Source organism: Hyla sarda, chromosome 2, assembly GCF_029499605.1.
Source record: "Hyla sarda isolate aHylSar1 chromosome 2, aHylSar1.hap1, whole genome shotgun sequence".
Classification (NCBI taxonomy): Eukaryota; Metazoa; Chordata; class Amphibia; order Anura; family Hylidae; genus Hyla; species Hyla sarda.
The window spans coordinates 321,628,575-321,641,976 of record NC_079190.1 but is presented as its reverse complement, the minus strand read 5'-3'; the positions used below and the strand labels follow the sequence as shown (position 1 = coordinate 321,641,976).

At 44.6% G+C, this 13,402-nt stretch overlaps 1 protein-coding gene across 2 annotated transcripts in view; it reads right to left on the bottom strand.

The window, feature by feature from the left end:
• Window positions 1-356: 356 nt before the first annotated feature.
• Window positions 357-13,402, bottom strand: part of PRELP (proline and arginine rich end leucine rich repeat protein) — a 96,604-nt gene continuing 83,558 nt past the window's right edge. For both annotated transcript variants that reach the window (XM_056557826.1, XM_056557827.1), the window contains exon 3: window positions 357-1,651. In XM_056557826.1, the coding sequence (XP_056413801.1) occupies window positions 1,476-1,651 (176 nt within the window). In that variant the 3' untranslated portion in view covers window positions 357-1,475. The remainder of the gene's footprint in view (window positions 1,652-13,402) is intronic.

The following is a 13,402-nucleotide window of genomic DNA, read 5'->3' as shown; positions in this document are numbered from 1 at the left end:
GATACAGATCTAGTCTATGGTCACACTCTAACAATATAGAGTGTGACCATAGACTAGATCTGTATCAACCCTGTAGGGGGATCGAGCATGATAGATATATCATGAATGCAATTGGAGATTGTAGTTTTAATCGTGTGTATCTCACCTTTTATGATTTCTTGTACTATAATAAAAGTTACATTTTAACTACCTTGTGACACATGTATATAAAGGTTTTTTTTTGACCCCCAATGGTTATTTGTTGCAAAGGTCATCATAAAGATAAAACTCAGACTTGAATCCAGAGTCACTAAAGCTATTGAGAAAGAGACTGAGAGATTCAAAACATGTCTAGAGAAAGTGAAAGAACAATCATAACAACATTGTTTTCTTTTACTGAATACAGAAGAAAACCAACACAATATTACAGAATACATAAAGTTTATCAGTGGGCCAAAATTAAAAATATGTAAAATTCTTCTTGGTGTCACAAGAGCCCGTCCACTTACCCCTCCCCCACATAAACAGAACTATGCCACCGTAGCAGGAGTGCAAAAATTGCTTCAAATGCTCTGCATTAAAAGACCAGGAACACAACGTCTGCTAATTAGCCACTTGCTGGACAAATATAGGAGATTCAGGAATACCTTATGTGTTGTCTTCCTGATTTCTACAAGACTGTTTGCTCCAGATACATGAAGAAATGATTGCAGACGGACAAACACTTGGGACACATTTTTCTTATATTTCTTTTTATCATGCATTCTAGCTTTGGTTGTACTTTTACATACTGTCACTAAACTATTAGGCTAGGACCACTCTGAAATGCGCCGTCTCATAGACGGAAATGCATTTCTGCGTGGACTAAGTTACCTGTCTATGTCTATTGTCTACATGTCTATGAATAGGGATTTCCACAGCAGAAACATCTGCTGTGTGCACAACACAGCTGAATCCCACTGATATCAATAGGAATCTGCTGCTGCGGAATCTCAGTGCGGAATTCTAATGCGAAATTCTGCACTGAAATTCCATTGTGTGAACATACCCTTATAGTAAAATATAAGACTTCAGGGTAGAATTTAATTACCTGCATTTCCTTTCTCTGCATCAGCAACATTTTTGTTTCTATTCATTCTGTACTGTTAATTCGGTTTGTCCTACCTGCACTATTGTATTGGGCTGTGGCTGTAGTATCTTCAGCCTTGAGCCACAATACAATATCTGGAGGAATGTATTTTAACAGTGTTGATATCACAACATTTTTTTATTGACTGACATTTCCCATTAAGGTTTACCACTTGGATTGTTGACTGTTCATCATTGTAGTAAATATATATCTAATACCAGTGCATAAGAAAATGCAGATTAGTTGCACTGAATGTTTTTACAGATCAAAATGTCTAAGAATACGATTATACATTGGTGTGTTAGTACAGGAAATTGGACTACAGCAGTTTATTAGTTTTGCCTATTCCTGTTGTGGGCCATATCACTTAGATGATCACAGATTGCAAAAGACGGAAACACATGATAACATCCAGCGGTATTGGGGGTTTCAGCTGGTTTCCATCCAATCTCAGGTATCGCAGATGTGGAACAAAGGTCAAATCTGATGACAGGAAATCAACTGGCGCAAATGGTAGCGGGCAAAGATCAGTGCCATTAATTTCTGCAAAGAGAGAGAAAAGTATATATATAAAGTATGTATATTTACCAGTCAATAAACTGTTTAAACAGAATACACATGCAATTCAGAAGCCATAAATAATCTTGCTTCTATACTTCTGCTGTTACTTTTCACATATTCACCATCTGTTTTTCCCTTTTCCATTTTCATCTTTATAAATTGTTATAGAACAGTAAACTAACTCAAATTTTTTATTAATCTAAGCAAAGTTGTGAAACATTTTGCAGGAATAGCACATGTCCATTACTCAGACAAAACTTGTCAGTTTGTATAAACACAAATTCTGTGTCCTTTGGCAAGGGTAGGAAAAAAAAATGCAAAATATCAAATATTCATAACCTTGGATAGACAGCAAATTCATTGGGGGTGAGGTTGGTTGTGTGTACTACATTATATTAAATACATTTTTTTTCTTCAATGAATATTCTTTTAAAGGGGTACTCTGGCCCTAATACATCTTATCCCCAAAGGATAGCGGATAAGATGTATGATCCTGCAATCTGTCATTCCGCACCAACTTTTGTGAGCTCTCAGCAGCACTGGAAGCTCCGAGTGTGAAGCATGATGACCACGGGGCCAGAGCATTGTGACATAACAACTCCACCCCTGTGTGATGTCACACCCTGCCCTGCCCCCTCAATGCAAGTCTGTGGGAGGGGGCGTGATGGCTGCCATGCCCCCTCCCATAGACTTGCATTGAGGGGGCAGGGCGTGCCATCATACGGGGGCAGAGTCGTGACTAGAGATGAACGAATCGAATCAGACAAAGTCGAATTGGTTCCGAATTTCATGAAAAATTCGATTTGGACCGAATCCGAACCTCGACTCGATTCGAAAAAACAAATTTCTTCATTAGCGACACCCGCTGCAAGCGTCCTGTATAATGTATAGATGCGAGTGGCTTTCTCCTGTACTCGCATCTCTGCAATAGATAGGAAGATTGCAGCGGATGTCAGGAGTGACACCTGCTGTGATCTGTCCTTAACTGCAGGTACTACTGCTCCCAACAAGAAGCACACACTGCTCTATGCTGGGAGCTGTAGTGCCTGCATTAGTAGACAGATCGCAGGGGGTGTCACTTCTGACACCTGTTGTGAATTGTCTATTAATGCAGGTACTACAGATCCTAGCATTAGTGTGCTCCATGTTGGGAGCAGTAGTACCTGCAGGTAATGAAAGATCACAGCAGTTGTCACTCCTGACACCTGCTGCGATCATCCTGTATAGAGATGAGTGAATTTCTGAAAAATTCTATTAGGCCGATTTGCTGGATTTTACGAAAAAAATTTGTTCGGTCTGAATTTATTTGTGGCGAATCACTATTAAAAACGTCTATTTCTGGCTTACAGAGAGGCTCAATAGAGGTGTAGAACACTTTACCTTGTCCTAACACGCATAGGGAGTGTGCTGTGTTAGTGAAACAACACTGTTATTCATTATGACATGCAGATTACAGGCATCGCTATTAGAATCACTGCTGCAGAGCGTCTGGATGTGGCCGATTTTTTATCGCTACAGTACGCTTAAAAAAGTATTGGAGTAAAACACCAGCCGGTGAGTACTTTTGGCTGTCCTTTTCACAGTATCTAGGCCCTTGACAGATTAAAAGGTACAAAGTAGTACACTACTTAGACGTAGGTATGTGGTATGCACTTATGAGGGCAGAAAAATGCCATACAGTACATTTAATAAACTACATTTAGTACACTATTTAGATGTAGGTATATGGTATGCACTTATGAATTTTATTCGCGAATATCGCATATTCGCGAATTCGCAAATATTCGCGAATATAGCACTATATATTCGTAATTACGAATATTCTTTTTTTTTTTTTTTTTTTTCATAGTACACATCACAGTGATCACCCCTCTCTGCTTCCAGCTTGTGTGGTGTAAAGAAGGCTCTAATACTAATGTGTGAGACTGGTGTGCGAATTTTCGCATATGTGAAAATTTGCATATGCTAATTTCCGCACATGCAAATTTTCGCTTATGCTAATTTTCGCATATGCAAAATTTTAAATATGCGAAAATAAAATGAGAATATTACGAATATGCGAATTTTCGCGAATATATGACGAATATTCGTCCATATATTCGCGAATATTCGCAAATTTGAATATGGCCTATGCCGCTCAACACTACTTTTGAGGGCAGAAAAATGCGATACAGTATATTTAATAAACTCCCAGTGTACAAAAGTGGACCCAGCACTGAACCTTGTGGTATATCACTTACAAATTAAGATTATTCAGGGCAGAAATCATGAACCATCACTATCTTCCTATGATTCTTAAGCCAGTTTGGAATCAAGTTATAAACAAAATTTTGTCCAATGCTGTGTCAAATTCCCCTCTTCACTAGTTGTCCTACTTCCCTGCAATCTGCTGTCTTCTGCCTGTAGATAGGTTACAGATACACCAAGACAAAAAACATAAAGTGGGGGGTGGGGTTAGCTACTGCTATGTGCAGGACTGGAGGGGAAGGGGGGCATGGGCTGTGTACCTTAAGTCTGTGAGCCTTTGTCCATCCTCTAGAGGATCCTCAATGCCCCTGAAAGGTAAATAAAGGCTTCCCTCTAAGCAGCATCTGTTCAGTGCTTAGTGTAACCCCTTCTTTGTGGTGCTGTTTCTGTTTTTTGTATTTTTGCTCAGTTAGGACCATGAAAAGTCAGTGCTTTAGTAACCCCTTCTGTCTTCACATGCTATTCATAGCAGTGTACTGTAAATCATATTCCAGCACAGTGCCAGCTTGTTTAGTCCAGTGCATTTCACCAGCACTTTGTCATGGCAAAGCAGTAAGGTTTAGGGGCTGTGCTGTGATTGGCCACAGGGCCACCATCAGGGGGGTACAACCCATGCACCTGTGTGGGGCCCAGAGCTTCAGGTGGTCCCTGGTCCCTTTTTTTTTTTATTAGTGCTTGTCTGTGGGGGCCCGACACCACTACTAACTGATTACTTACAGTCAGTGCCGCACTCTATGCATGCATGCATGCAGCAGGGATGCTGTCTCTTTAAAATTGCAGTGGCCGGTGCGAGGTACTACTTCCTCACGCACAGCCGCTGCGCATTGATTCAGCCGCCACCCTGCTCCTCATGCACAGTAGTGCTGTGGCGGAGCAGAGGAGAGTCGCTCTGCTGCCTGCTGCTCACTGTGCGCACTGACTGGCTACCAAAGAGGTGAGTGGTGGCAGCGGTGACAATTGAGCCTGATCACAGGCAGCACTAGAGAATGTCGTAAATTTTATGAAAAAAAATATCTATCTGTGACTTGGGGCTGGGGGGGCCCAGAGCAGAACTATATAGCAGTGGCAGGCAGCGCAGCTGAGCTGGGGCCTGCTGCCTGGGAAAAAGATATGAGGCCTAATCTATATGGGGGCAACAATGAGCAGGAGAAAGGAGTAGGCCCCTCTGTTAATAGTTGCTTCCATATAGTTTGGGTAGGCCCCTCTGTTAATAGTTGCTTCCATATAGTTTGGGCAGGCCCCTCTGTTAGGCAGTAGTCTGGTGAAAAATAACTTACTCCCTATCCAAGGGAGATTTATTAATGTCAGCACCTGGCACAAATTGGCATAATTTAGTGCCATTTTTTTTTATCTGTGTCGTGATTGCAAAGTAGGTGTGAGACCTGTCTAATCTGGCACAGTCCTACACTAGCAGCGAGAGGTTCCCTTAACGGGGAACTCCAGGGTGGGGGGGGGGGGTTCCAACTGCCGCTCCATACATGGAATGGTAGTTGACATCATGCCCTTACCGTGTATCTCTATAAGAGAGCCAAAGATACACAAGTACAGTGCCTGTGCATCTCCGGTTCTCCCAAAGAGAGGTTGTGTCAACTACTGCCGCTCCATGCAAAAGGAGAGCAGGTGTTCTGAAAAAAATCTTCAGAACATCGGGGTGCCATGTAGGAGATCGTGTGAGTTCCAGCGGTCAGACCCCCGCAATCCTGCAGTAGTTCCCTGCCAAAGTTTCCCTTTAAGACCAGTGTATGAAGTGCCATTCTTAGTAAACCCCCCCATAGTGTTTTACCATCAACGGTATGTTCCCTAATGCACATGCATGCACGTTGCTTGTTCACTTGTGACCCCTCCACTCTTTTTTACAAAACGCATTGAAATATTTTAAGAGTATCATAAATTATTTTTTTTAACAGAGTGCGCAATATATAAGATATATATAAAACAATATTTTAAATCATTCCTTGCATGTGATTTATCTCCTGCCAGGGAACCTCCATCTGTATCACCTTGTTCCTATCAGTCATGGTACATTGGCAGTTTGTAATCACTTTGGCAGCATAACCAGTGTCTCTGATTGCTCATCGCTATAAACAATTTGTGTTGCAAGCAATTCTTTATATCCATTGATTATAGTGGACGTCTGGTAATTTCCTTTAGTCTAGTGATTTTTTTTTTTTGCCAAAGCAGCAGATATAATTTGATGTTTATGTCACTTATTCATTTATTGAAAATAAATCTTCATATAGCTTTGTCTTCAAAATGCAGTAAATTAGTTAGTACTATACGGCTTACTTCTGTTTTATTATAATCCATATCATACTGTATAAAGATAAATTTTCATTCTAATATAAAATGACATTAATAGAAACACTTGGTACTATATATGATCAGTCAATATTGTCTTTTAACCACTTAAAGACATTGGAAGTAAATATATATGTCCTGATGCGCTGGTAGCGCACCAGGACGTACATTTATGTCCTATACATGAAGCAAGCACAGGAGCTGTGAGTGCTTCATGCACAGCAGGTCCCAGCTGCTGGGGACTCGCTGATAATGGCGAACATCAGCGATTGCACTGATGTCTGCAATTAACCCCTCAGCTGCCGTGATAAATATTGATCACAGCATCTGCGGCAATGCACACTTGTAATGGCTGATTGGATCGGCCTCTGCATGACTGCAGAGATCCAATCAGCCAAGATGGTGGTCGAAGGTCCCCTTACCTGCCTCCTGCCATCATCATGGTGTCTTCTCCTCTGGTCTGCATTCTAACAGGGCAGAGAAGAAGATTGCCGATAATACTGATTAGTGCTATGCCTATGCATAGCACTGACTAGTATTTTCAATCAAAGTGCTATAAATAAGCCCCTATAGGACATAAAAGCTGTAAAAAAATAGGAAAAAATGTAAAAAAAAGGTGAAAAATCTCCTCCCCAATAAAAATTTTAATCACTCCTTATTCCCATTTTTGCCAAACAAAACTTAAAAAAAAGTTAATAAACTTATTTCATATCAGCCCGTATGTAAATCTAAATATAATGTTAATGATCCATATGATGAACAGCGTAAACGTATGCAATTGTTCCATAATTTTACACACTTATTTTAACCAATGAAAAACGCATGAAAAAACACTGTGTGACCCTAGCCTATTGGCCAAATCAGGATTTACAATCTGATTATGATATTATAATACTGAGAATAAGTGTTTCTTTTATATGTTGCCCCTATTGTGGCGTGTGCACCTCTGGCTAGAAATTTTTAAAGAAATGCTGGTTACCCTTCTGGTGTAATATGGTTGTTAAAGCTACCTCTCTGTAGCAGGCTACTGGTTTTAAATGTCTGATGGCAGATGTGGCTCACACCATTACTAGAGGTACACTTTAAATGCACTTAAAAGCTATGTTCCCACTCAGTTTTTAAGAGTAAAAATATTGTTACAAATTAAATCAATTTTCTTATAATATTAAGTTCCATTGTCAAGGGAAAATTGTATGCTAGTGCACAAATAAGGTAAAAAAAAAAAACTGACGTAATTTCCACAGACATTAAAGGGGTACTTAGGTGAAGAAACAAGTGGAAAACAAATGTTTTCAAATCAACTGGTGCCAGAAAGTTAAACAGCTTTGTAAATAACTTCTATTTAAAAATCTCAATCCTTCCAGTACTTATCAGCTGGAGTATACTACAGAGGAAGTTGAGTTGTTCTTTTCAGTCAGACCACAGTGCTCCCTGCTGTCACCTCTATCCAAGTCAGGAACTGTCCAGAGCAGGAGAGGTTCGTTATGAGGATTTGCTTCCAGGGCTGCCATCAGAAATTATGGGGCCCCTTACACAGCTTTAGGCCTAGGCCGCCCCCATTCAACCCCCCGCTCCTCGATGACCTTCTCTCAGTGCCCCCAATAATACTCCCCTTGGTGTCCTAGGGAGTAGGTTAGTGGGCTTGGAGAAAGGGTAGGGGGATTGGGTGGTGGTGGGTAGTTAATTTTCCTTCCACTATTAGTTAATGCCCCCATTAGGTAGGTAGTAGGTTATGCCCCTGGTAGGAGGTAGGTAATGCCCCCAGTAGGTAGTGCCCCCTGTAGATACATAGTAGGTAATGCCTCCAGTAGATAGTGCCCCTAGTAGGTAGGTAGCAGGTAATGCCTCCAGTAGGTAGTGTCCCCCAGCTAAGTAATGCCCCCAATAGATAGTGGCCCTAGTAGGTAGTGGTCCCTGGTAGGTTGTGCCATCAGGTAGGTAATGCCCCTAGTATATAATGATCCCTGTTGATAGTTTCCCCATGTAGGTCATTCCCCCAGGTATGTAGTGTCCCCAGGTAAGTAGTGCCTCCAGGTGGGTAATGCCCCCAGTTGAGTAATAATGCCCCCAATTAGGTAATATTGCCCCCAGTTAGGTAATAATGCCCCCACATAGGCAATGCCCTCAGTTAGGTAATAAAGCCCCCAGTTAGGTGGTAATGCCCCCAGTTTGGTAATAATGCCCCCAGTCAGGTAACAATGCCCCCAGTTAGGTAATAATGCCCCCACATAGGTAATGCCCCTAGTTAGGTAATAATATCCCCACATAGGTTATGCCTCCAGTTAGGTAATAATGCCTCCAAATAGGAAATGCTCCAGTTAGGTAAAAATGCCCCTACATAGGTTATGCCTCCAGTTAGGTAATAATGCCCCCAAATAGGAAATGCTCCAGTTAGGTAAAAATGCCCCCACATAGGTAATGCCCCCAGTTAGGAACTAATGCCTCCACACAGGTAATGCCCCAAGTTAGGTAATAATGCCCCCACATAGGTAATGCCCCCAGTTAGGTAATCATACCCCAACATAGGTAATGCTCCAGTTAGGTAAAAATGCCCCAGTTAGGTAAAAATGTCCCCCACATAGGTTATGCCCCCAGTTAGAAACTAATGCCTCCACACAAGTTATGCCCCCAGTTAGGTAATAATACCCCCAGTTAGGTAATAATGCCCCCAGTTAGGTAATAATGTCCCCACATAGGCAATGCCCTCAGTTAGGTAATAAAGCCCCCAGTTAGGTGGTAATGCCCCCAGTTTGGTAATAATGCCCCCAGTCAGGTAACAATGCCCCCAGTTAGGTAATAATGCCCCCACATAGGTAATGCCCCTAGTTAGGTAATAATATCCCCACATAGGTTATGCCTCCAGTTAGGTAATAATGCCTCCAAATAGGAAATGCTCCAGTTAAGTAAAAATGCCCCTACATAGGTTATGCCTCCAGTTAGGTAATAATGCCCCCAAATAGGAAATGCTCCAGTTAGGTAAAAATGCCCCCACATAGGTAATGCCCCCAGTTAGTAACTAATGCCTCCACACAGGTAATGCCCCAAGTTAGGTAATAATGCCCCCACATAGGTAATGCCCCCAGTTAGGTAATAATACCCCAACATAGGTAATGCTCCAGTTAGGTAAAAATGCCCCAGTTAGGTAAAAATGTCCCCCACATAGGTTATGCCCCCAGTTAGGAACTAATGCCTCCACACAAATTATGCCCCCAGTTAGGTAATAATACCCCCAGTTAGGTAATAATGCCCCCACATAGATAATGTCCCCAGTTAGGTAACCATACCACCACATAGGTAATGCCCCCAGTTAGGTAATAATACCCCCACATAGGTAATGCTCCAGTTAGGTAAAAATGCCCCAGTTAGGTAAAAAATGTCCCCACATAGTTACTGTACCCAGTTAGGTAAGTTAGGAAAAAATTGCCTCCACATAGATTTTCTAAAAAAAATAATAATCCACTCACTGCGTTGAGGCCGTTGCGGCGCGGGCGCAGGACTTCTCCGGCGGGCTGCGTGATGAAATTACGTAATAGCGTGGCCTGCAGTGCAATGTAGGCTCGTGTATCTACATTGCGTATGCTATTTGCGCAATGTACGTACAGGAGACGTAAAATGCTTTAGCCTGTACGTTCATTATGTACGCAATTTGGGTACTGTACATACAGAAGCAGAGATCACTGTTTACACAGCGGTCTTCTGCTTCTGTGCTTCTGCTGCCACAGGGAGTGTAGTGGGGCCCTGGGGCCTTAACTGGTGTACTGGCTGTACCCCCCTGATGGCGGCCATGTTTGTGTTTAAATAGAAGTAATTGACAAATCTGTTTAACTTTCTGGCACTAGTTGATTTGAAAACTTTTTTTTTTCACTGGAGTACCCCTTTAAATAGAATGTTCTTTATTGTAGGACAATTTTTTTTTTTTTATACAAAAACTGCAAAAATACAGCATATTTTTGAACACTGTTTTTGGGTGGTGAGCCACGGGGTGTGAGGTGTAAGGGGCAGATGGTGTTACCCAGGGGTAGATGGTATTAACCCCTTCGTGTTTGTGACACCAAGGCGTGGTTTAACCTTAATCACCCGAAGGTAGCACAGCTAGCCCTTAGTTTGGCAGGGGCAAATAATAGTCCAAGGGCAGGTTAAGGTTAACGGTAGCTTTTACTGAGGTAGACAGATGGTACAGTCTATACAGATCGGCCAGGATCCCAGAGAGGTGACCAGTAACACGGGGGACCTTGCAGCTTGCTGGGACTTGCAGTGACTTGACAGACTATAGATGCAGGCCAGTCTGACTACAATTGACTTGACTTGACTGAAGATGATGACAGATGATAAAGACGACTTGACTTACTGACTTGTGGATGCAATTTATGTTGAGGCCTCCAGATGTGCTGGATACTTACCCTGAGATGTCTGGACTGGACTGAACCTCAGCAGGAAAGAATCACAAGAGGGAGATTGCAGATCCTCCCTATCTTATAAAGGGGGGCTGTGCAGGGAGCCCATAGGCTACCTGCAGGTCACCTGGTGCTCTCTGGGTAACAAACATTATCATGTGACTAACAATCATATGACCAACGTCAAAGGCCATTTACACTTAATATACAACCTATTAACATTGTGGGGGAACACTGCAGGAGAGCCCTGAGGACGTACGGAGACTCAACAGGACAGGACTGTAGGAGCATATCTGTTACGCCGAGCGCTCCGGGTCCCCGCTCCTCCCCGGAGCGCTCGCTACACTTCCCTCACTGCAGCGCCCCGGTCGGTTCCACGGACCCGGGGCGCTGCGTTACTACCTCCGGCCGGGATGCGATTCGCGATGCGGGTAGCGCCCGCTCGCGATGCGCACCCCGGCTCCCGTACCTTACTCGCTCCCCGTCAGTTCTGTCCCGGCGCGCGCGGCCCCGCTCCCTAGGGCGCGCGCGCGCCGGGTCTTTGCGATTTAAAGGGCCACTGCACCGCTGATTGGTGCAGTGGTTCCAATTAGTGTTTACACCTGTGCACTTCCCTATATCACCTCACTTCCCCTTCACTCCCTCGCCGGATCTTGTTGCCCTAGTGCCAGTGAAAGCGTTCCTTGTGTGTTCCTTGCCTGTGATTCCAGACCTTCTGCCGTTGCCCCTGACTACGATCCTTGCTGCCTGCCCCGACCTTCTGCTACGTCCGACCTTGCTTCTGTCTACTCCCTTGTACCGCGCCTATCTTCAGCAGCCAGAGAGGTTGAGCCGTTGCTAGGGGATACGACCTGGTCACTACCGCCGCAGCAAGACCATCCCGCTTTGCGGCGGGCTCTGGTGAAAACCAGTAGTGACTTAGAACCGATCCTCTAGCACGGTCCACGCCAATCCCTCTCTGGCACAGAGGATCCACTACCTGCCAGCCGGCATCGTGACAGTAGATCCGGCCATGGATCCCGCTGAAGTTCCTCTGCCAGTTGTCGCTGACCTCACCACGGTGGTCGCCCAGCAGTCACAACAGATTGCGCAACAAGGCCAACAGCTGTCTCAACTGACTGTTATGCTACAACAGTTACTACCACAGCTCCAGCAATCATCTCCTCCGCCAGCTCCTGTACCTCCTCCGCAGCGAGTGGCCGCTTCTGGAATACGACTATCCTTGCCGGATAAATTTGATGGGGACTCTAAGTTTTGCCGTGGCTTTCTTTCCCAATGTTCATTACACTTGGAGATGATGTCGGACCAGTTCCCCACTGAAAGGTCTAAGGTGGCTTTCGTAGTCAGCCTGCTGTCTGGAAAAGCCCTGGCTTGGGCCACACCGCTCTGGGACCGCAATGACCCCGTCACTGCCTCTGTACACTCCTTCTTCTCGGAAATTCGAAGTGTCTTTGAGGAACCTGCCCGAGCCTCTTCTGCTGAGACTGCCCTGTTGAACCTGGTCCAGGGTAATTCTTCCGTTGGCGAGTATGCCGTACAGTTCCGTACCCTTGCTTCAGAATTATCCTGGAATAATGAGGCACTCTGCGCGACCTTTAAAAAAGGCCTATCCAGCAACATTAAAGATGTTCTGGCCGCACGAGAAATCCCTGCTAACCTACATGAACTCATCCATCTTGCCACTCGCATTGACATGCGTTTTTCCGAACGGCGTCAGGAGCTCCGCCAGGATATGGACTCTGTTCGCACGAGGCGTTTCTTCTCCCCGGCTCCTCTCTCCTCTGGTCCCCTGCAATCTGTTCCTGTGCCTCCCGCCGTGGAGGCTATGCAGGTCGACCGGTCTCGCCTGACACCCCAAGAGAGGACACGACGCCGCATGGAGAATCTCTGCCTGTACTGTGCTAGTACCGAACACTTCCTGAAGGATTGTCCTATCCGTCCTCCCCGCCTGGAAAGACGTCCGCTGACTCCGCACAAAGGTGAGACAGTCCTTGATGTCTACTCTGCTTCTCCACGTCTTACTGTGCCTGTGCGGATGTCTGCCTCTGCCTTCTCCTTCTCTGCTGTGGCCTTCCTGGACTCTGGATCTGCAGGAAATTTCATCTTAGCCTCTCTCGTCAACAGGTTCAACATCCCGGTGACCAGTCTCGCCAGACCCCTCTACATCAATTGTGTAAACAATGAAAGATTGGACTGTACTATACGTTTCCGCACGGAGCCCCTTCTAATGTGCATCGGATCTCATCACGAGAGGATTGAACTGTTGGTCCTCCCCAATTGCACTTCTGAAATCCTTCTTGGACTTCCCTGGCTTCAACTCCATTCCCCAATCCTGGATTGGTCCACTGGGGAGATCAAGAGTTGGGGGCCCTCTTGTTCCAAGGACTGCTTAAAACCGGTTCCCAGTAAACCTTGCCGTGTCCCTGTGCTTCCTCATGTAACCGGTCTCCCTAAGGCCTATATGGACTTTGCGGACGTTTTTTGCAAAAAACAAGCTGAGACTCTACCTCCTCACAGGCCTTATGATTGTCCCATTGACCTCCTCCCGGGCACTACTCCACCCCGGGGCAGAATCTATCCTCTGTCCGTCCCAGAGACTCTTGCCATGTCTGAATACGTCCAAGAAAATTTAAAAAAGGGCTTTATCCGTAAATCCTCCTCTCCTGCCGGAGCCGGATTTTTCTTTGTGTCCAAAAAAGATGGCTCTCTACGTCCTTGCATTGACTACCGCGGTCTTAATAAAATCACGGTTAAGAACCGCTACCCCCTACCCCTCATCTCTGAACTCTTTGAT